The sequence below is a fragment of the Eumetopias jubatus genome, unplaced genomic scaffold, assembly GCF_037043125.1.
Source record: "Eumetopias jubatus isolate StellerSeaLion01/CBP00866 unplaced genomic scaffold, mEumJub1_p1.0 scaffold_3, whole genome shotgun sequence".
Lineage (NCBI taxonomy): Eukaryota > Metazoa > Chordata > Mammalia > Carnivora > Otariidae > Eumetopias > Eumetopias jubatus.
In genome coordinates this window covers 142,270,748-142,293,898 of record NW_028274809.1, presented here as the reverse complement: position 1 = coordinate 142,293,898, position 23,151 = coordinate 142,270,748, and the positions used below count along the sequence as shown (strand labels likewise).

General features: G+C 38.1%; 1 protein-coding gene and 1 pseudogene across 3 annotated transcripts in view; one reads left to right on the top strand and one right to left on the bottom strand.

Moving 5' to 3' along the window:
• Nucleotides 1–23,151, bottom strand: part of VWA8 (von Willebrand factor A domain containing 8) — a 338,064-nt gene that overhangs the window by 80,188 nt on the left and 234,725 nt on the right. For all 3 annotated transcript variants that reach the window (XR_003609736.2, XM_028105773.2, XM_028105791.2), the window contains 3 exons: nt 20,002–20,197; nt 12,106–12,187; nt 8,092–8,296 (listed from right to left, as the gene is read on the bottom strand). Coding sequence is in view for 2 of the 3 variants with exons in the window: in XM_028105773.2 (XP_027961574.2) it covers nt 8,092–8,296; nt 12,106–12,187; nt 20,002–20,197 (483 nt within the window). In the remaining variant the exon portion in view is untranslated. The remainder of the gene's footprint in view (nt 1–8,091; nt 8,297–12,105; nt 12,188–20,001; nt 20,198–23,151) is intronic.
• Nucleotides 18,402–18,823, top strand: LOC114211303 (cytochrome c oxidase subunit 6B1 pseudogene; annotated as a pseudogene).

The following is a 23,151-nucleotide window of genomic DNA, read 5'->3' as shown; positions in this document are numbered from 1 at the left end:
CCTCTTCTATAGAATTTATTCTTGCTACCACTTTTTCTCCCTCCATATAGCATTTGTTTGTTTGGTTGGTTGGTTTGTTGTTTATTTAATTCTAGTATAGTTAATATGTAATGTTATTATTAGTTTCAGGTATACAATATAGTTCAACACTTCTATACATGACTCAGTGCTCAATTTCCAAGACATCTTTCCTGTTTGTTCAAAGTTCCTATGTTAAAATAGCATCACGTTTTTCTTTTAAAATTATATTTTCTCTTCTCTGAGAATATCAATTGTCACTTTCTGAAATGTTCTTCTTTCTGCATCATCTCTATTTTCTCTGTTCATTTGTTTAGATTTCCATTTTTTTTTTTATAAGAGGCTATCCATTAATATTTAAGAATAAGGGGGCTGAGGGTGCCTGGGTGGCTCAGTTGGTTAAGCGACTGTCTTTGGCTCAGGTCATGATCCTGGAGTCCCAGGACTGAGTACCGCATCGGCCTCCCTGCTCAGCAGGGAGTCTGCTTCTCCCTCTGACCTTCCTTCCTCTCATGCTCTCTCTCTACCATTCTCTCTCTCTCTCAATAAATAAATTAAAATCTTAAAAAAAAAGAATAAGGGGGCTGAAAACTTTCTTGCATAAAGGTAGGTCTTGACAATAAGTGGGTCTTCTTGTAAGGTTACTAGGGAGAAACTTCCAGAAATTAGCATCAGAAAGGCTTTTCTCTTGGACATGTCAGTTTCCAGAAAGGATTTTTCTACTCTTCTGCTCAAAGTACATAAATGTGGATGTCAGCTTCATGGGATCTAAATAAGAAAAGACTTTCACTTTGTCTTCTTGATTTCTATATGATCTCACTCTTGTCCTAAATTGTATAAATCTCCACTACAGCTCCTGTTTCTGATTGGCCTAGAGAACAGCCAATGGCCCAGGTGCATAAGATGGAGGAGAACATCTGGATATTGAAATGGTCGCTATACAGACTTTCAGTTAATCTTCCAACTTTTGGTGCCACCCTGCATTCTCCAACCCTCAGAGGTACATGGTGTCTTCAAGTCCTGATGGCCTAACACTTCGCAGGCTTCTACAGAGTACAGCATCTTGCGTCTTATTCGACCCCCCCCATGCCCTCCGCCCCCCCGCCACTGGAGGAATGGGTTTAGCTCTCTCCAGTTGATAACTTATTACCACCCACCCATTTATTTTCCATCCTCCAAAGTGTTGTTGCATCTCTAGTTCTCTTTGTCTGTGTGGGGTTTGTACTTTTCTTTGATCCTTTATTGTTCTTTTACTGGGATTTTGGCAAGAGACAAAACTAACCACATGCATTGGATTTATCAGGAGTCCCTTCCCCTTCCTGAAAAACTGGGTTCAGGGATTATTTCATCTTGGAACTTCTTCCAATGATAGAGTCAAGTTTTTCTGTGCTGTCTTCGGAGCCTTTGATCATGCTCCTATCAGTTTATTTACCACATTGCACTACAGTTTACTTGGTTACGGCTCTATGTGACTGTAAGTTCCTTGGGTCAGTACCTGTATCCTATTTCTTTCTTCCTCCTAGCAATTCTGGGAGCTCAGCATATGTTAATTAAATAAATGGAAGAATGCTTGGAATTACTCAAAGAAGAGCGGTCAGAGATGGTGCCTGTGGCCTGACCTTGTGAATAAAAAGAGAGACATTTTTAGAATGTTGTAAGGAGAGACAAAAGAGTACTGCATATGGAAAAACTAAGAAAGACAACTCCAAATTTGACTTGCTCTTTTTATTGTTCTCAGGACTCAGGCTAAAGATGATGTATATTTTGCTGTGTGTTTTTTGGTCCTGTTCTAATCTGTCTTTTGAATAAGGCTAAACACTATAATCCGCTGCTGACAATTGTCCTATCATTGATTTCCTGCTTTTCTTCAAGCTGACAGGTTTCGGCACAGACCATTTTTTTAATTCCTTTTTTGGGCCTGACAAAACTTTTCCTAAACAGGATTATAAACAAACCTCACATCTTATAACACTAAGATAGATGATGAATTGTGTAACTCATTGGGTCATGATTTAATATTAGGTGTTTGGGGAACACAAAAACCTCTTTTTAATTTGGTTTTGTTTCCATATAAGCATTAAAGAATTCTATGGGCCAATATTACCTAAATTCTAAGTTTCTAATTTTTATTTCTTTACTGAGTACCTCTGTGCCAGGTACTAATGCATTTCATTCTTAAAACATCTTTGTAAGGTACAATGGTTTTGTCTTTATATTATAACTGGAAAGTAGAGCCAACAGGCTATACTGCTTATGAATAAAATTACAATTTTATTTATAAATGTAACAGCAAAGTTTTGTTTCTATAGTCATTGTGATGTGATTATACATAATGAGTTCAAAATCATAAAAATTCTAGAACTATTGCTTGTCAACATTTTCACTGCATTTGACATCTCAATTTATAACTAATATATTACAGAATTATTTTCCTTATATACTTTAAATATTGCTAAGATTACTTCTTTACTTGCTGACCATATTGTTAAATAATATGCACTGAGGATATAGTAACATACAGAATAATGATCTTAAGGTCTGTCATGAAAGAAAGGAGTTAAAATACTTCTGTTGCTGATGATTTGAAAAGCAATTTCCTAAGGTGAGGTCTTTTCTACAATGAGAAAGCGAGATATTGGTTTTTAATGTTAGTTTAAGACAACTGTAATGCCCACAGTTATTGTAATTTATAGGATTATTATTTTTGTTGGATATGCACCAAAGGTTAACGAAAACTCATGGCCTCCTTGAAAGTCATAAGCTTGTTGATTTGCTTGTCTTAGGGAGGTGGTTGCTCATTTAATTTTTGTTATAGTTAGCAATTACCCACCAAGTTGTGATCTAATGGAAGCACTGCTTCTGGAGGAATGTAAAACTCAGCTGGTAATTTCCTTCTGAAATGGTGTTTATAAGAAAGGAGGCTTATACTCATGAACCCATGAGTGTCATCCTACTTGAGTGCAGACTTCTTTCCAATTCTTTCCTCAGCCTGAATTCCTGGTTCAGCAAGAGCATCGCCAGTCTATAACTGGGACAACTGCAGGCCTCAACACTTCCCAGAGATAACATGACACCTTACTTGTGTTTTTCGTTCTTCTCTCCTTTTTCTGCTGCCTTTCCCTCTCACCCACATTTCTGTTGCCTGATTTCTGAAAGACCCTGCAGATAGGTAACTGTGATAATTCTCCTTGGGGAGTTAAAGGTTTAATCAAGCCAGTGGCATGCTGGAGCCTGACCGTACCACTTTGTGAGAGATGGCTGCTAAATACTCAGAAATTTGGCAAGTAGATCGTTAACCTTCGGCAGCTTGAAATCAGCCACGGAGGGAGTATTTACACCATGGAAATTGCCAAACATTATAAACGGCCCCACCCTCCCTCCCCAAAGAGCTGGTCTATCAGCACCCCACGGGGTATTCCTCCCTTGACATCTTGCATTTTCATTGGAAACCTTATTCAAATCTGAAAGTCTTATTCAAAATCTAGATTCAAAGTGAATTTCTTTGGCTGGGAATGTCTCTAACAGGAACAAACATGGGAAAATCATTGGAGGCATTGCTGAAATGTTACCGCATAGGCAAATGGCTAGACCACCTTGCTGAAAACCAGCTCTACTCACATATAGCTAGGTAAGATAAAGTGGGAAATTATAAAAATTAAAAAAAAAGCATTAGCTTTTTGAGCCAAGGAAGATTTCCAAAGATATATGTACATATAATAATCCTATAAAATATGGATTGTTCTATAATAATGGCCCACTGAATTGGACTAAGTATTTTCAGAATTACTGGCCAAAGCGAAGAATGAAGTACAAGAGTAAACTATGAACTATGTTTCTTTAAAAGGACAAAGAACTGCAAACCCCCTCAGAGCATGTGGAGAGTACAGTCTGCATACTGCAAAACTAAATGTACTATTAGAGGTCCAATGAAATGATCTAGTGGTTTCCAAAACCGGAAGCAGGACTTTCCATCTTACTGAGATCTTAAAAAAAAAAAAAAAAAAAACCTGTTGAGCTAGTAGTTTAAGACCAGGATTATTTACCAAAGTATAGCAATCCACCTTTACTCATATTCCTAGAATACCTTCTTTAAAAGCAGGAAAGGATTAATGGTGCTTAATATAAATTAGTTATCTTTTCTATGTATTTGTTTCATTTGTTTTATATCTTTTCTATGTATTTGTTTCATTTGTTTCATTGCCTCTACTATGTATCTACTACCGGGCACTATCTTCACTGCAGAATGAGTAAGTTCCAGTCCCACAATGTGTTTCAAAGATTCTATCCATTTTAAAAGTATATTAGGTAAGGAAGTACTGTTCAAAGGCCTCAAAGAGATTCCACCAGTAATATATAGAGGATTTTCTTTCTAATTAGTGTACTGTAATTAGATAATAACATTTGACAGCTATAACCTTTTAGCTTTTGGGCTCCCACAAGAATAGTCAACAGGAGCTTTTTAGAGAAGATGATCTGATTTCTGAAGAAAAATGGGGTGTAGCTTTGCCTTCTTGGGATGAATCCAAATGTAACTGAATAAAAATGTGAAAAATATATTTTATAGAGAACACTATGAAGCATGGTCAGAAAAATTTTGACTTATAATTAACACATGCTTCTGAAAATATGGAGTCTAAAAGTAATAAATAGGAATTCTTTCTTTAAAAAATATTTATTTGTTTATTTGAGAGAGAGATAGCATGAGCAGGAGGAGGAGCAGAGGGAGAGGGAGAAGCAGACTCCCCACTGAGCAGGGAGTCCCATGTAGGGCTCGATTCCAGGACCCTGAGATCATGACCTGAGCCAAAGGCAGATGCTTAACCAACTGAGCCACCCAGGCACCCCATAAGTATGAATTTTTAATTATGGGCTTCTAGAACTATAGTTACGGTGACACTGAGTTTGTTGTTATAGTTGTTTGCTGTAAGAAAAACACACGTTCCTATCAAAGCATGTAAAATTAATGAGCACATTTTCTATGCAGAGCTCAATACTCTTTTGTAAACTGTACTCATGAAAGAAAACTATCAATGAATTCATTAGGTAAAAATAAAAATTCAAAGAACAATGGCTACAGAACTAATAACTCTAGAAGGCTGAAATGTAGCAAGATATAAAGGACAGTGATAAAGCGTGTAACTGATGTTTATCTAAATATCAACAGTTCTTTTGCTACCATGCAGAAGAATCAGGGAAAAAAGTGGGTCAATAAGTGGGGCATGGCTTGGCAGGTTGTTTGCCTGCCGTCACTGCTGACCTCAAGGAGCATCTTGTGACCAATAGGAACCACACAAGCCAGGCGTGTGTATACCTCCCATGCCAGCCGGCCTCGGCTGCCTTAAACGACTAAAGTGCAAAGCAGGCCTTTTAAATTTCCGTGATGTAAAATAAGTCCATTTCGCCACTAGATGGTGATCGGGTTACTCTGCCAGGAGCAGGGAAAGCAGCTGGCATTTAGCCAGCCGATAAGGATGGCACTGAGAACACACTCTCTTTTCTCAATATTTCTAAGAAAGGCATTTTTCAAGCTCCAAAACCAGGAGTAGACATCTGCTGAATAAAGGGCCCATAAATGAGTAACAGCTTGAGGGATCACACAGTACGGGAACTGCTTAAAGACACATTTTTGCTTGTTATTACCATTACTCCATAATGATTACTATTTGGATTTGGTTGTGTAAACTACTCGTAAATAATAACATGAACTGGTCTAAATAAGAGCAATTAAATATACTGTCTTTTTTATTTTTTTTTAAAGATTCTATTTATTTATTTGACAGAGAAAGACACAGCAAGAGAGGGAACACAAGCAGGGGGAGTGGGAGAGGGAGAAGCAGGCTCCCCACTGAGCAGGGAGCCCGATGTGGGGCTCAAATCCCAGGACCCTGGGATCGTGACCTGAGCCGAAGGCAGATGCTTAACGACTGAGGCACCGTGTGCCCCTATACTGTCTTATTATTTACCAGACAGGGAGGGGAGGAGAGATACGACCAAAAACTAAAACAATGGTAGACCATTTGGACAATTAATCCTGTCTGTTTACACATAAAGATACATGCTCACAGTCTGTTTCTGGGTTTGAGTGTGTATATAAATATGTATTTCAATATCAACCAAAATGGATTCAGGAACATCAGAAATGGAAGCAGAAGGTTGGATAACATCTAAGTTTCTAAATGAAACTAACATCCAATTCTCAAATGTGTAACTTTATTTCTGAGTAAGTTTTATTTCTGCTACAGCTGAACTTTGAACTGGAGACATAAAGTTATACATTTCCTGGAAAATGTTTGGTCTGGGAAGGATCAGATGTTGCCTTGCAAACGGTAGCCAAGTATTTTGATTATTTTTGGGATGTTAGATAATATATTTCTGTTCATTTCTAACTTATTAACTATAGATATTCATTTAATAAATACTTATTCGGTTACATTAAAAACAAATGAATAATTCCTGACAGTTTAAAAGAACAATTCCATTTCTTATCAAATAGCTTCAATGGCCAGTGCAATTTAGTATATGTGAGTGTGAGCATATACAAACATACTAATTCCCTCTGTGTATCAATCATTATGCTAGGAGCTGGGAATAGGAAGATGAACAACAGAGTTGGGGAAGTCGCGGGGAAGAACATATGGCTAAAACACAAATAGGGGTTAACTTTTCTAGCTGTCAAGACCAGTTATGAAAATCATGAGTAAAATTCCTTTTTAAAGTTCTATTGTGGAAGAAACTTAATTTAGGCCACAATCTTGACCATAGGAAAAATATGACCTTTCATCTCCATGACATACGAGAAATTGAAATAAAGTATAAGAAATGCAAAAACAATAGTATTTACTCTTAGGCCTCAATCACTGTAATGAAAAGAGGAGCTTAATTCACAAGGATACACTAATGCTTAGAATAATAAGAGAATCAGAACCACAGTTAATTAATCTTCCAATTATTGTTATGGGTAGTGACCAACAAGTAGTCTGTTGCTATGATGGATTCACTGCACTTAATGACATGTTTATTTTAGAGCAATACATTTATTTTAGCTTAATTAAATAAATATATTCATACCCTTTCAAAAGAAGTTGAGGTTGTTTGCCTATGTTGGTTTGCGATCTTCACAATGTTCCTATAAACTTTTAAGAATCTAAGAGAAATATGTATTATTCATTCACAAATCTAAACAGTTCTCCTTTAAGGGAAATCACAAAAATAACTACATAAGAGAGTAATTATTAATCAGGTATCAATGGAATAGTTTGTGGAAATTTTTTATCCTGCTAATTGGCTCTTTACAGAACCACACAGCTGATAGGAACCTACTTTTCTTTCTTACCTTGCTGGATAAGAATGAAATGTAAACACTGAAGTTTTCTTCTGAAGATTAAAATAAATCAATTACAAATAAATCCTTTGATGATATGCTTCAGTACCTAAGGGCACACAGCTTTCCTCATTGTTCACGGGAGTTCCAGACAGCAACCAGATTAGCTGGTGACTGAGTCATTTCTGGAGTTTCCTCTCACTTTGGTGCCCTATTTCCATGTTTCTTTCCAGTGCAGGGTTGGGTCTACTTCTCACCACTGCTAAGTCTGCATGATTGGGACATAAGGAAGTTGGGAAAGATGCATCTCTACTGGATGCATCATTTACTTATCTTCTCTAGGCTATAGGTTTTGGCCCTACGGTAATGGGCTGCATTTTACATCAGTATCTCTGCTTCCTTGGTAGCATGTAGAGATGCTGAAAATGATGGCAGTAAAAGTCAGAACAGATGTGGTGGTGGTGCTGGAAACCGATTAATGCTGGAGGTTAGACAACAAACGTTGATTGTATTCTCATGTTGTGATGTGAGGGACCTGCATATTTAAGAACTGACCAAAAAATGGGCACATTTTAACTTTTTCACTCGCTAGAGGGATAGATTTGTCTTTTCCTATTACGAGAAATTATTTTAGCTATTTAAGCAATGATATTCAAGTTTCGGGGCCAGAAGTCTCCACAACTGTGGCATCTGGAACTAAATTATATACCTGAATATGCACCTTTAAGAGAGAAGGTCAATTCGAGTGGTACCTGAATATGTCGGTCACCTTCTTGTCCAATCATGTTTCTCCATTCCGTGAGTGATCGCTGCAGATGTTCAAGTCCAGTTTCCCAGAGTCTGATGCAACCTCCCATATCAACAGTAACAACACCACCTTTGCCCCACTCAGCTAGCAGAGCATCTGTGTCCGAAATAGTAGATAGCCATGTGGTATATGGCGAGAGAGATTCTGATCTGATAAGGAAATTACAGTAGTCAGTCAATTGGTAGTAATGAAGCTAGTTTACCTAATTTGGTTCATTAAACTTGCTATAAAGAATTCTAATAGTAAGCACATTAAAAGATACCAAGAGATTCATCTGTAAGAAAAAAAATAACACAGGTATCTATTGGTTATTTACACTTTTCTGTATTTGTGGACTCCTGATGATACTAGCATTCACTGTCAGAAGGAAAAGAACTCTAAACCATCTCATATCTCATGCACCTGCAATACTGGACTCTTTAGGGCTCTAGGTTTCAGTCTAAGTGCTGAAACTGATGTCTTGTTTATGGGCTTTAACTGCATTTGTATTTAATATTTTCCATTTTCTAACTTAGGAAGTTATAGGAATTTATAACAAGGAATTCATGTATTTCTCATATTACATATATCATACATATACATATTTCCTTTGTTATATATTCATTTCTAGGAATGCAGCTTTTGCCTATAAGTCAACGGCACACTTCCTTTTTCTGTATATAGCTCTCACTAAACAAAAGAAACAGATTAGAAATTCTAATTAATCTTTAAATACATCTGATATTTTCTATATGAAGTAAATGGTCTAAAGGGATAGTCTGATCAGATAATAAAAACACAATAAGCCATCAGTGGAGATCTGGGAAAAACCACAAAACCACTATATGTTGGGTAAAATCTTATAATATACTAAAGAATAAACCAAGACTACTTTGACCTTTCTTTCCAGTCTGCCTTAGTAGATACTCAACACAGAGTGACAGAGCTAGCTACTCTGGGACACAAAAGTTTTAGAAAATGTTAATATGAAGAGGATGGTAACAGGAGGATGGGTCCCTGGGTTTCAGAACTACTTTACAGTTCTAGAAGGACTCACAGAAGGTAACATTTGATATAATACAGGGTTTATCTCATGGTGCTCTCCCAAAAACATGTGCCTTAGTAAAAAATTAATAGGTACAGATGGTGAAGTAAAGGGCTATTCCAGAACAATGAAATTTATCTATGTGAAACAATAATGTTTGAGATTCTTCCAAGAGCACTCAAGATGTAAGACTGTGGAGTACTGTATTTACTGGCTAAATGTTTAACTCTTCATACCATGAGACTTGAAATTTCTACGGGCAATTTCCTTCAATATGTCAAAAAAAGTGCTGAAAAAAAAATCACATATTTACTACAATTTGCTCCTCAGCTCTAGAATCTCTTCTTCACCTTGTTTTAAATGCATCTTCCCCTTACTACATAATGGCAATGTCATTAAAGAACACACAGAATTATAGTAGAGTGAGGCCCAGATTTCCATACACCCACAGATGAGAGCGAGGCAGTATCATTTTACAGATGTAAATAATACAAAAATTTGAGGAAAAATACTCAAGTTTTACTGGGGGCAAAAGTGGTGTATTCATTTTGGCCCTGTAGTTACATACAGTGTTACTGTATTTTCTGTTATTTGAAGTTAGCCATCAGATGGAAAATTCCAGCTATCTAGCAGAATGCTAAATTTAAGCAACTAGCAGGAAAACTGAAATCCAGATGGGTTGTTCTCTTGGATTGCATATATGCCAAAAATGGCAATAGCTAATCTCAAGAGAAATTCAGGATATACTGATAATGAACAGACTCCAAATCACATGGCACTTGAAATATGGCAAGTCCAAACTAAGATGTTCCAAAAGTGTAAAATACATACTGATTTCAAAGAGTTAGAAGAAAAGAGGAATATAAAATATCTCATTAAAATTTTTATATTGAATATGTGTCAAAATGATAACATTTTACGCTTTTAAAATTTTTTAAAAATATTTTATTTATTTATTTTAAGGAGAGAGCGTGCATGAGAAGATAACATTTTAAATACATCGGGTCAATAAAAACTGATTAAAGTTAATTTCACCTGTTTATTTTTCCTTTTTAAAAATATGGCTAATAAGGAATAGACAATGAGTGACACTATCTGGCTTGCGTTCTATCTCTGGTGGGCGGTGCGGCTCTGAAGGAACAGCCGCTCTGCCAGGTGTTCCTCCCCGGCAGGCATCACACACGGTTCACACAGAAAGTTAAAAGAGAAGAACAATGAAATAATTTCTAAGAGGAATACTGGAAAAAAATGATTAATGCTTTTAGAAATGCAAAAAAACCAAAAGTTGTTCTTTGCTTTTGTTGCTTGAACTAATAGTATATTTTAATAAGCATATACTTCATACGGAATAAGGAGTTTCCCCAAATGACTAAAAGCCATTTTCCATTAAACTGACACATAAAGATGCTCTAAGAAGGCATACTTATATATGTTGGAACAAGTAAATCTATTTTTTTTGAGTAATGCTTTGATTATTCATATTTATTGAACCTGATTAAGGGTCCTAAGAAATGAAACTGTGTTTCTGAGTTACTGTGACCTGTCACGCGGGGCTAGTTTCTTCTAGGGGTTGAAGGAGTGGCTAGAAAGTGGCCTGGTGATGCTGGGGGTGAGTGACAGGTCTCAGTGTAGCTGGCCTTTCTCTCATGCTGGAAGGCTTTCCAGGCTCCTCTGGTAGAGAGTTCAGGTGAGGTTTTCATCCCTGTGTTGTGAGGGCTTAGTCGCCCATCAGGGACCGTATGTTATGAGGGGATGTGGTGTCAAACTAGGCCAAAGCAGAGGAAGAGATTAGAAGAAGGAGGTGCTGGCTGGGGGTGGGGGTGGAGTGGGCGGGGGAGGGGGGCAAAGTAAGGAAGAATGAGGACGTTCCAGAGCAGGTGTGTGGTTCGGCTGAGAGAGGGAGATCAGGCATGGATGCATCCAGAAAGGGACAGGCTACTGGTGAGGACACTGTGATTCTCAAGGGTAGAAACCAAGCACGTAGTTTTCCTTCTGTATCCTCAGTCTAGCTGGTTTACATACTTTGCTTCCATCACTGGACAATAATAGAAGCAGTGAATGGTCATGAGTTCCATTCAAAAATCTCTGGAAGCCTTTAGCTACTGTATAGCCTTCCCAACATTTTTAAAAAAACATTTTTAAAAAATGCTATTTAAATTCTTTGACATTTTGAACACATTTACCTCTGAAAACTAATATATGAAGTTAATAAATAAGGTGGATGGAGCTCAAGAGTATTATGCTAAGCAAAATAAGTCAGTCAGAGAAGACAAATACCATATGATTTCACTCACATGTGGAGTTTAAGAAACAAAACAAACAAGCAAAGGGAAAAAAGAGAGAGAGAGAGAGAGAGAGAGAGAAACCAAGAAACAGACTCTTAACTATAGAGAACAAACGGATGGTTACTAGAGGGGAAGTGGGCGGGGGGATGGGTGACACAGGTGATGGGGATTAAGGAGTGCACTTGTCGTGATGAACACCAAGTATTGTATGGAAGTGTTGAATCACTATATTGTGTACCTGAAACTAATATTACACTGTATGTTAACTAATGGAAATTCAAATAAAAACTTAGAAAAAAAGAAAAATAAAGATGAAAATTTTTTGCAATACTAAAAACGCTGTTTCAGATAAATTAATCATTGGGATAAATCAATGAATAGATCAATAATAAAGAAATGAAGCCTTGAAGGCTGTTAGACTTATACCTATATAACATTTGAACATTTTTCCCAAATGAAAATAAAAATAGCAGTAAAGCATGCAGAACAGCAGCAAGATACAAGCCAACTGCAACTGGGGTGGGGGGCGGGGGGAGAAGAGCCTGCTATTTCAGGAGGCAAAAGCACACATTTATTCGGAGTGCTTGGTAAGACTTGACTTGCTTTTGATCTGACATATGAACTGAGAACAAAGGTGAACGTGGATTACCTGGGAACAGGGATATATCGGAGTTTCTTTGATTGAAGGTCAGTGATTTCTATATAACCAGCTGTTTGCGGAGGGGTCACATCTGCAGACAAGTCATGACATGAGCTGAGTATTAAATTACTGCATGATACCAAAATAAGACCAGAAGAAAGCATGAATTTTGCTAAAAGTGTAATGAAGTTACCAGTAGCCTAGGGCAGAGCTCTGAGACCCACCTGACAAGGTCCTGGGCCAAGTCTAGTCTCTAGGGTATGTTTTTGTCAACAAAACATGAAGATTGTCAAATACATACATATTAGGCCATGATTCCTCACTGTCAGAAAATGACCTAAGTCCTTTTCATTGTCTTTGCTAGCTTTCCAAGATGAGACATTTTAGCACTTTGAGTTTATTTGAAAAGATTTCATCACCTGAATTCTGTTTTTCCTTCCTAGGAAGTCACAATGACAGTACAATGTAGGGGATGCAGCACCCACTTTGTAATCGGACTGGCCACTGGCTCTGACATTTCTGAACTGTGTTTTACGCTGGTCAAGTTAGTTATCTTGCTTTTGTCATTTGTAAAATGGGGATAACAACAGCATCTGAGCATCATAGACATTATTTTGAGGATTAGATGCATTTAGTGACTGGAAAGCATTTAATTAGTAGCTGCTCAGCACATGGTACCTGTAATTATTAGGGCCCCCCAAGACAGGAGAGGGTGTGGTGAAGATGGGCCCGTGGGATGAGGACTCTGGATCATGGATGAAAGGGTGGGGGAAGGAGAGGGCATGACATAGAGGGGCCAGGGCCCCCACCTCTAATTCTGGAGTTGTTTCCCAGCCAATTCCAGGGGTCTGCTGACTTCTCTTCCAAAGCCCTGAGCACCACCACTCATCATCACTAGCTGCCACTACTGTGTCCCAGAAACTCTGCTTAGTCTTTATAGGCAGTGTTTTTAATCCTGACCACAAAGACTCGTGATTCCTGCTGGAGTGAGGAGGAAGCTGAAGCTAATAGAGGTGCGATGATAATGTGACCTGCTTGAGGCGACACAGCTAGAGAGTGATGGAGATGGCTTTCAAACCCACGCCTTCCTGGCTTTGAAATCTCTGCTCTGTCCACCACTCCACATAGCTCCTGCCTAAGCTGACCCTAGGGCAACAATTTTTAAAATGGCCTCATTTTAGAAGATACTGGCCATTAATGTCTCTTAAAAAAAAACTCCCCTACACAGAACCCATACTTTTTTTTTTTTTTTTTTAGATTTTATTTATTTTTTGACACAGAGAGAGACAACGAGAGAGGGAACACAAGCAGGGGGAGTGGAAGAGGGAGAAGCAGGCTCCCTGATGTGGGGCTCGATCCCAGGACTCTGAGATCATGACCTGAGCCGAAGGTAGACACTTAATGACTGAGCCACCCAGGTGCCCCCAGAATCCATACTTTTAAAAGATTTTTGTTTGTTGTCTGTCCTTATTACAACTTCAGGTTAGAATGAGATATCCAGGATGTTCATACTGAATTTATCCAACGTAATTTACAAAAAATAAGAAACTTGGCATTTTTATTTAATGTTTGCAGCCGGAGGTTTTTGAGTAGACCCTCCGAAAAATTCAAAACTCAAAATATGTCTTATTTATTCAACAAACATGGTTAGGTTTACTTGGCACCAGACACTATACAAAGCACTGAGGAGAGAGAAGGAGATGTGATTCCTGTCTCATCTGAGGAGCCCACAGCAGAAAGAGGAAAGTTCCTTAAAAAAAAAAACAACAACAAACCACACACACACACACACAACAAAACAAAACCCATCGTGGGCCTTTGGGGACCCACAGGCCTGGGGGCTAGGTATGAGCAGCAGAGCAAGGCAAGGAGGAGTGCCAGAGGTCAGAGGGTTAGGAGGAAAGGAAGGTAATGTCCAGGGACAGCAGAGGGTAAGAAAAGAGAGTTACTATGGTAACCTGACCACCAGCTGCATTGGCTGTCCCTAGATGGCCATTTATATAAAACAAGCATGCTTATCATCAGTCGCACACAGCCGGCACTGCAAATGCTGCCTGGGATAGAAGGTCAGTCTTGGATAAAGTTTTGCACCATATATCACTTTTGACAGTTCCTGCTGCTAAGACCTAGCCGAAGTAGGTTGAATTATTTATAGACCCAGGTTCTTTGCCAAAAATGACCAGCTATTGAAGAGGTTGGGATGACTAGAGCTGTCTCGTTAACCGACTTACATTTTGGCTTATCACTCATGGGAGCTTTTTTTTTTTTTTTCATAAGTAGTAGTATTAAGCTGAGCTATGGCCACCAGTGCTTTTAGACGGCCCATGAAAGCAAAGCACAGTAAGCCAACTTAATTTAAAATATCTTTTCTTTCACTGTGCAAATTAATTCCGTGGCATAAAGAGAGTGAGAAAATGCAGTAATGGCTGTGTCTATTTCAAGAAAGGAAAGCAAGAATTTTACTCCTGGTGCTAAAAAATATTTTCACATATCAGAAAAGGCACTTTGTGGCTATAAAGCACTTTTCAAAGCAGTATTAAGGGAGTGGTGGTGGTGGTGGTGATGGCGAGCACTTGGAAAATAATCAGCATTGACGTTTACTGATTTGAAAATGAATCAGCTCGGAATACATGATTGAATTAAGGAAGTGAACACCACGGCCCGATTTCCCTCCAAACTTGGCCAAATCCTTGTCTATCCGTTTTAAACGTTTCAATGCTGTACAGAGGACAGAGGCTCAGTAAATTTCCATTACATGTATAATCCAGGTGGATTTCAAGGATAGCTGTAAGCTACGCATGAGGATGAGTTCACTAATGACTAAAGGGAAGTCAATGGCTGCGTGTTTACTGAATAGTTCCCGGGAACAGTGGGGACAGCTTCTGTGCGCAGCACCAAGGTTAGGAGGAGGTTTAAGAGTTGTCAGACAAAACAACTGAAAACACATTTGGAGGGAAGATGAAATTACATTAAAAAATTCACTCCTTTTAGCAATGTAATTTGATGTACATCTGTTAACTACCAAGTTTAATGCACTTCTGTGTTCACAGATTAAGAGTGATGTGTGGCCTGCAATAGCTCCAATGCCAAATCTTTCAAAACAGAGAGTATCACTTTGAATCCAGAGTTGTTATTTTGTGTTTGAAGAGTTGAGGTCTGTGATAAAAAAAAGAAAGAAAGAAAGAAAAAGAAAGAAAGAAAGAAAGAAAGAAAGAAAGAAAGAAAGAAAGAAAGAAAAGAAAGAAAGAAAGAAAGAAAGAAAGAAAGAAAGAAAGAAAGAAAAAGAAAGAAAGAAAGAAAGAAAGAAAGAAAGAAAGAAAGAAAAGAAAAGAAAAAAGAAAAGAAAAGAAAAGAAAAGAAAAGAAAAGAAAAAGCAACTAACAACTAGGGGGGGAAAAAGACTGGAATAAAGCAGTAAATCTCTCCCTGTCTGCATTAAACAAAAGTTATGCCATCTTTGTGAAAGCCACCAGAATAGCCTTTATAGTTTCTATTGATTTCTTTAATAAAAGGCTGATATACATTAGTTCCAGACTAATCAGATGGTTGGATTCTATTTACTTAAAAAAAAAAAAGCCAAACTACTTTTTATACCAGTGTCAGCTCAAAGATTGCTTCTTAACCAGAGCAAAGATTTCTTATGCCCTAATCTTTCCTCTACTACTCTGGAAGTTATATACTCTATCCCTAACTCACTGACATACAAACTTAATCAATATTGTATCCTTCCTCCTGAACAATGTAAGGCACTTAGAAAACTTTAACATCAGTCACTCCTCTCCTAACTTGTGGATTATAATTGTCTCATAGTTTTGATATATGCTTCTTAAAATTTCACAAACTTTTATTATTTTTGTTCCTTATAATTAATGCTTGTTAGCCATATATTTACTACTTTCTCATGTATCCTCATCTGAACTGGTTGATACCTAGGCCTGTGCACAGCTATCCTCCTGGGATCTCCCTTCGTCATTCTCTTAGGAATTTTTTTTTTTTAACAGCTCACATTTATAAAATTCTTCCTATGTGCCAGACACCATCCTAAGCACTTTATGTATATTTGAAATATTTAAGGAATACTACTTAAACAAATGAGGGGAAATAAAACTCCTAGCAACGAAGAGAAAAATTGTAAAAGATATAAACAGGCAATTCCCAGAAGAGTAAATCACAACATATGAAAAAATTCTCAAAGTTATTAAAAATTAGGGAAAGATAAACTGAAACCACAATAGAAGGTCTGATCCCTACAAGAGTAGATAAGGATGGGGAGCGTCAGGACCTCTTTTATGAGGCTGGAACAACATTGGGAAACAATTTGGTAATTCTACTCTTAGATATATCCCCTATGAATTCTTAGCATGTACACAAGGAGAGGGGTACAAGGATATTCATTGCCTCTTATCTCTAATAGCAAAAACTGGAAAGAACCTAAGTGTACATCAACAGAGACCTGATGAATAAACTACAGTGTTCAGCAGTGGAAGTAAATGAAGGAGCTATCAACGTGGATGATGACAAAGATCATCTCCTTTGACCAAACTCTAGTCAGTCTCTTCTGGATCCTCTTCCCAAATAGGCCCCAACTTTTAGGCTTCTGTATTCATCTCTCTACTGTTCACTTTTAGCAAGAGTCCTGCTAGGTCAGTTTAACTAGAATCCCCCACCCTCCACATGTGATCAGGTTCCTCATCCTCCACCATCCCCGAGGTAAGGTCTAATCACACTGGCCTGCCTTCAGCAGGAATCCTCCAGGGTTAATTTAGCCAGAAGTGTTCCTTTTCCTTGATTTCCTTTTAGTAGTTTTCTATCCACTGATCCCTATCAAAAGTTAGAAGATCTATACTACCTGATTTTGACACTCACTATAGGGTAGTGTCAAAGCTAGAAAGTAATCGAGTGTGCTATTAGTGAAGGGATAGACACAGAGATCAATGGAACACAATAGAAAATACAAAAATAGACCCCAACATGTGTGGTCAGTTGATTCTGAGCAGAGGTCCAACTGCTGAAATTCAACGGAGAAAGGACAGATCTTCCAGCAAATGGTGCTGGAACAAGTGAATATCTGCATACAAAACAATGAGTCTCAATCCACACCTTGCACCATATAAAAAAAATTATCTCAAAATGGAACCTTAAATGTAAAATCTAAAACTACAAAATTTCTAGAAGGGAAATTTTCCCTTCATCAAAATGGGAGAAAATGTTTGAAAAGAATATTTGATAGTGGACTTGTACCCAGAATATATAAGGAACACATAAAACTCTTTAAAAAAAGTCACCCAAATAACCCAAGGGCAAAAAATCTGGGACATTTCACTAAGGAAGGTACACATGACAAGATGCTCAACATCATTAGGCACTGGGGAAAATGCAAATTAAAATCATAATGAGATACTGCTGCACAACTACTAGAATGGTGAAAGACTGGTTACCAAGTACTGGCAAGGAGGCAGCAGAACTAGAACTCTCCTTCATTGCTGATAGGAATGCAAAAGGTATTGTCACTTTGTTAAGCAGTTTGACAGTTCTATCATATAATATAAAAATGCCATTCCAACGTATTTACCCAAGTGAAGCAGAGACTTATGTTCACTTAAAGATTTGTGCACAAAAGTTCATAATAGCCTTATTCATTATTGTCAAAAAGTGGAAATGATCCAACTATCCACCAACTTGTGAATGAATAGACAAAGTGTGCACAATCACACAAGTGACTACTACGTGGCAATAAAATGAACTACTGGCACAGGCAACAATATCATGATATTAGGTGAAAGAAATCAGACTTGAAAGAACATATACTGTATGATGCCATTTATATGAACGTTCTGGAAAAGGCAAATCCACAAGACCAGAAATCAGTTCGGTCAGGGGATAGGGAGGAGGTGGAGAGGCTGACCGCAAAGTAGCATGGGGGAGGTTTTTGGGGAGATGGAACTGTTCTTTGTCAGTTATGGTGATGGTTACACAACTGTATGTGTTTGTCAAACTCACTCAACTATATACAAACTGAACTATATATAAACTGAACCTTAATAAGAACAAAGGCATACTTTAAAAATATCACTCTGTCTGATGCATGGAGAATGGGTAGGATGGAGAAAGAGTGGAAGAGGAAACGTCAGGAGGCTGTTGAATATTCTAGTGCAAGACGGCGGTGATTTGGATGTTGGTAAGAGAACTCTAGTCAAGTACGTGGAATCAAAATATATTAGTGAGGTTGTATCAAAAGGACACGGTATGGTCCGGCTCTGGCGTCTCTGCTGAGGATCACATTGAGCTGCGAGGTGCTGCTGTGGTGTGTTTAGAATCAGCACCATGGCAAAAGACATCAAGACCAAAATCAAGAACTACCAGACCGCCCCTTTTGACAGCCGCTTCCCCAACCAGAACCAGACCAGAAACTGCTGGCAGAACTACCTGGACTTCCACTGCTGTGAGAAGGCAATGACTGCTAAAGGGGGTGATGTCTCCGTGTGCGAATGGTACCGTCGTGTGTACAAGTCCCTCTGCCCCATATCCTGGGTATCAGCCTGGGACGACCGGCGGGCAGAAGGCACGTTTCCTGGGAAGATCTGAACTGGCTTCACCCACCTCTCCTCTGTCCTCCCTCCTTCTCCCAGGGAGGTGAAGGGGGACCTGGGTGCATGGTGATCCCCACCCTGGGATTCTGAATCATGGCTTAACTAATAATAAATACTCGTTGGAAAAGTGTAAAAAAAAAAAAAAGGACATGGTAATTTATGATGAGATTAGATAGAGAGGATGAGGGAGAAGAAGTATCAAGGTAGACTCCTGGGTACACTGAATTCTAGTACAGAATTTCTTGTATTTCCTGGGATGGTGTCATGCCCCTGTACCTTTCACAAAGGGTTCCCCCTTTCTGAAACAATTCCTTCATTTGATTCAGTCCCATTCATCTTTTCAAGGGTCAGCTCATAATCACCAGTCTGGACTATAAGCTTCTCCTTTTGTAGACACCTTGTGAATATTCCTGTCATAGCACTGTACTGAGACTGTCACTTTATTCACCTGCTTCTTCTACCTTAAGAAACATTTTGAGGAAATGGTGATTTCTTTGGAAGGAACTAATTCTAAATATCATCATATAACCAGGACTTGTCAACCCAGTAATAGATTATAATACATTTAGCATTATATTTATTAAGTCCACAGTGATAATAACGAATGTAAACACAGGACAACATGTTACTACCACTATGATGCAAATAACAAACAGTGGCTCAACGAGCAAACATTTTCATAATGATCCATTATGGTGAAAGCCCACGTGGTTCAGCGAGAACAGCCCTAGGCTTGGGACTGGAAGACCTGGTGCACATCTGGGCTCTGCTGGCCACTGGTGGGGCGGCCCTTGGCATGCCTTCTTACCTCCCTTTGTCTGCCTCCCTGCATACAAGTTCGAGAGTACACTGATGACAGAATGGGGATTTGAATAGTAAATAAACGTATACAAGGAAAAGTGATCGGCACAGGCCCTGACCTATGTTTTGCAGTAATAAATATAAGATGACCCTGAGAGCACTGCTGAGGGGATCAGTCTGCATGAGTCTCTGGCCTTTCATCATAGCTGGCCCCATTTTCTGGGCCTGATGGTCTAATAATTTTTAAAAGTCTATTTGAAAACATCTTCTAAGTAAAGTTATTGTATAGATTGTAAGGCAAAGGAAGAAGAGTTTTAACAGCAGTGACTTCTACCATACACTGCGAGAAACTGAGTGAAAACTTTCTGAGCACACACAGGTCTTTTTAGCTACTAGACCCTGGTAGAATTATTCACATTTATACATACAGAATGATAATGATAAATTAAATATCCCTACCCAAAGCAAACTACTTTCACTACCTCAGCAAATTAGGAATTGGTAAATTTCTTACCTTTTGGGTAGACATCTTTTAGAGGGACTTCTCCCGGGGGCAGAATCCTGACTATCTGATTAGTATCTAAAAGAGTCACACAATTGCTCTGTTTTGGAGTTTCACTTTTCTTCTTTTCTCCATAGAATGTTCTGTCAGTGACACTTGGTTTATGCAAGGATGATGGCCTTCTCCAAGAATAGACTTCACTGGGTGACTGAAAGAAAGAAAAGATTAAAGTACTGAATATAGGGGTGGCTGGCTCAGTCAGTAAAGCATCCGACACTTGATCTCAGCTCAGGTGTTGATCTCAGGGTCGTGAGATCAAGCCCCACACTGTGTTCCATGCTGGGCATGGAGCCTACTTAAAAAAAAAAAAAAAAAAAAAGTACTGAAATTTAGTTGACCCTTGAACAACACGGGTTTGAACCGTGCAGGTCCACTTACATATGGATTTTTTACAGTACAGTAAATGTGTTTTCTCTTCCTTATGATTTTAATGACATTTTCTTTTCTCCAGCTTACTTTATTGTACATATATAATGTTCATAACATACAAAATGTGTGCTAATCGACTGTTTATCAGTAAGGCTGCCAGTCAACGGTAGGCTATTAGTAGTTAAGTTTGGGGGAGTCAAAAGTTATTCATGGAGTTTTAACTGTGTGAAGGGGGTCAGTGTCCCTAACCCCCATGTTGTTCAAGAGCCAACTGTACTATAAACTACATTCACCACACCTGGTACAATGCAGCCCTTTAAGCAGATACCAGTGGTAAACTTATATTTCACAAGTATAAGAAAATCAAATTACTTCTTAACCTTTTTGAATTTGGTATAGAAAATAGCTGCTTTACCAACAATCATATTTTTCAGGCAAATGTGAAATATACAACATATTTTTTATGTTGAAATGAATTATAACTAAATAGAGGGAATATAACAATCTAGTCAGTTTAAAAATGAAATAAATCTCTACTACATCTACTCTCTGGCATTACCAGCATTCTGAAGTACCTGAGTGTGCCTTTCCATTCGTATTTCCTTCTGTCTGCCCTAGATGTTTAGAACTCTTCTGGAATTTTGTGTATTTTTTCCCTCTAGCTTTACTTACAATTTTTACCATATATGTATTTATCCTTCCCTACCCCAAGATCATAAATATTCTCCTATGTATTCTCTAAACGTTTTAAAGTTTTGTCTTTCACATTTAAGTCCTTAACCCATTTGGGATTTATTTTTGTGAATGGCATGAGGCAGAGATTCATATTCATCCTTTTTCACACAGATAGCTAACTGTCCAAATACCATCAAATACCAAACAGCACTGATCAACATTGCTATTATAAAATGAAGTTCTGAATATGCATGCATCTGTTGCTGGGCACTTCATTCCACTCTCTTATTTATTTTTCTACTCCTACGTCCACCATTGTCTTAGTTACTGAAGCTTTATAATAAGCCTTGAAATTTAGTAGGGCAAGTATCTTTGCCTCTATTTGGTTCTTCTTCAGGAACATCTTGATTATTGTTTTGTCTTTGCTCTTTCAAAAAATTGTATGAGAGTTGGATTTGCTCTGCACCCTTGTCAGTATTTGATATTGTCAGTATTTTTTTATGTTAGCCATGTAGTAGTGTCTTATTGTGATTTTACTTTGCATTTCCCAAATGACTAATGATGTTCAACATCTTTTCGTGTACTTAATCTCTGTATTCTCTTAAATCATCTGTTCAAGTCTTTTGCCTTTTTTTTCACATTTACCTCGGTATTTCTATATCTATCTAAATATAATGAAAACTGTGAGTTCACACAAATAGATTCAATTCCAATGCAACGACTGTAAGATTCATTCTAGTGTTCCTTTCTCCATCTATAACTCTCCCTTCTCCAACAGTGAGAAACTAGACTTCATTATCTTTAATATATTTACTTTCTTGCTCAGTTCCACTGAATGCGACTCATATCCCATCCCACTACTAACTTTCCCTCGCAAGCAAATGCCTTCCTTACTCTGCTTGGTCCTAATAGTCCACGCTGGGCTACGCTCATGAAGGGACGCCTCCTCACCTTACTTGGGCTCCTAAATCCTACACCAGGCTACCTCTACCTCCTCAGAGGCACTGTCTGCATCCTGCCTGGAGTTTGTTACGATCACTGGTGGTTACACCCTTCCCCATCTGGGATGTCCTCACCTGCTCAGCTTCTGACCTCTGACACCTCACACTGAGCCACTGTTTGCCCATTTTCTATATTGGATTATTTGTTTTCTTGCTCTTGAGTTTTAAGAAATCTTTGTGTGTTCTAGATACAAGTCCTTTGTTGGAAGTATGACTTGCCAATATTTTTTCCCAGCCATATCTTTTCATTCTCTTAACAGCGTCTCTTATACAGCTGAAGTGTTAAATTTTGATGAAATTCAATTTATCAAAAATTTTGTTATGGATCATATCTGAGATGCTCAGTAGAGTGTTTAATAGAAGTGATGATGGTGAGTATCTTGTGTTATTCTTGATATTAAAAGGAATGCTTTTAATGTTTCACTATTGAGGATGATATTTGCTATAGGTTTTTATGGCTATTTGGCATTAGGTTAAGGAAGTGATAATAAGTTAATAATAATTTAGGTGCCTCGGATAATGCTATGAAAAGTTGATAGGTGACATATCCCTTTATTGATAGCTTTATGAAGAGTCAAAAGAAATTCACATAAAAGCAGAAAGGCACTGTGGTACAGGAGAAAGGATACAGGTTTGAGGGTTAAGTCATCCTTGACCTCAAATCCCAGCTCCTTTACTCATAATTTTTGTGGACGAGGGGATACATCTTTCTCTGTTTCTGTTTCTTCATCTATAAAACCTTATAAAATTGTTTTAAAAACTGTCATGTATGAAAGGGTTTAGAATAGTGCAATGCCTGATTTTTGTATTAGGGTCTAAAAAATATGATTTTATCATAGAATGTTGAAAGGCTGCCTAACTGACCCTAGTCTTTCATTTAACAAATATTCACTAACACCTACGTGTTGGTTACCATACTAAGTAGGGGGGACAGAACTTTTTTTTTTTTTTTAAAGATTTTATTTATTTATTTGACAGAGAGAGAGACAGCGAGAGAGGGAACACAAGCAGGGGGAGTGGGAGAGGTAGAAGCAGGCTCCCCACCGAGCAGGGAGCC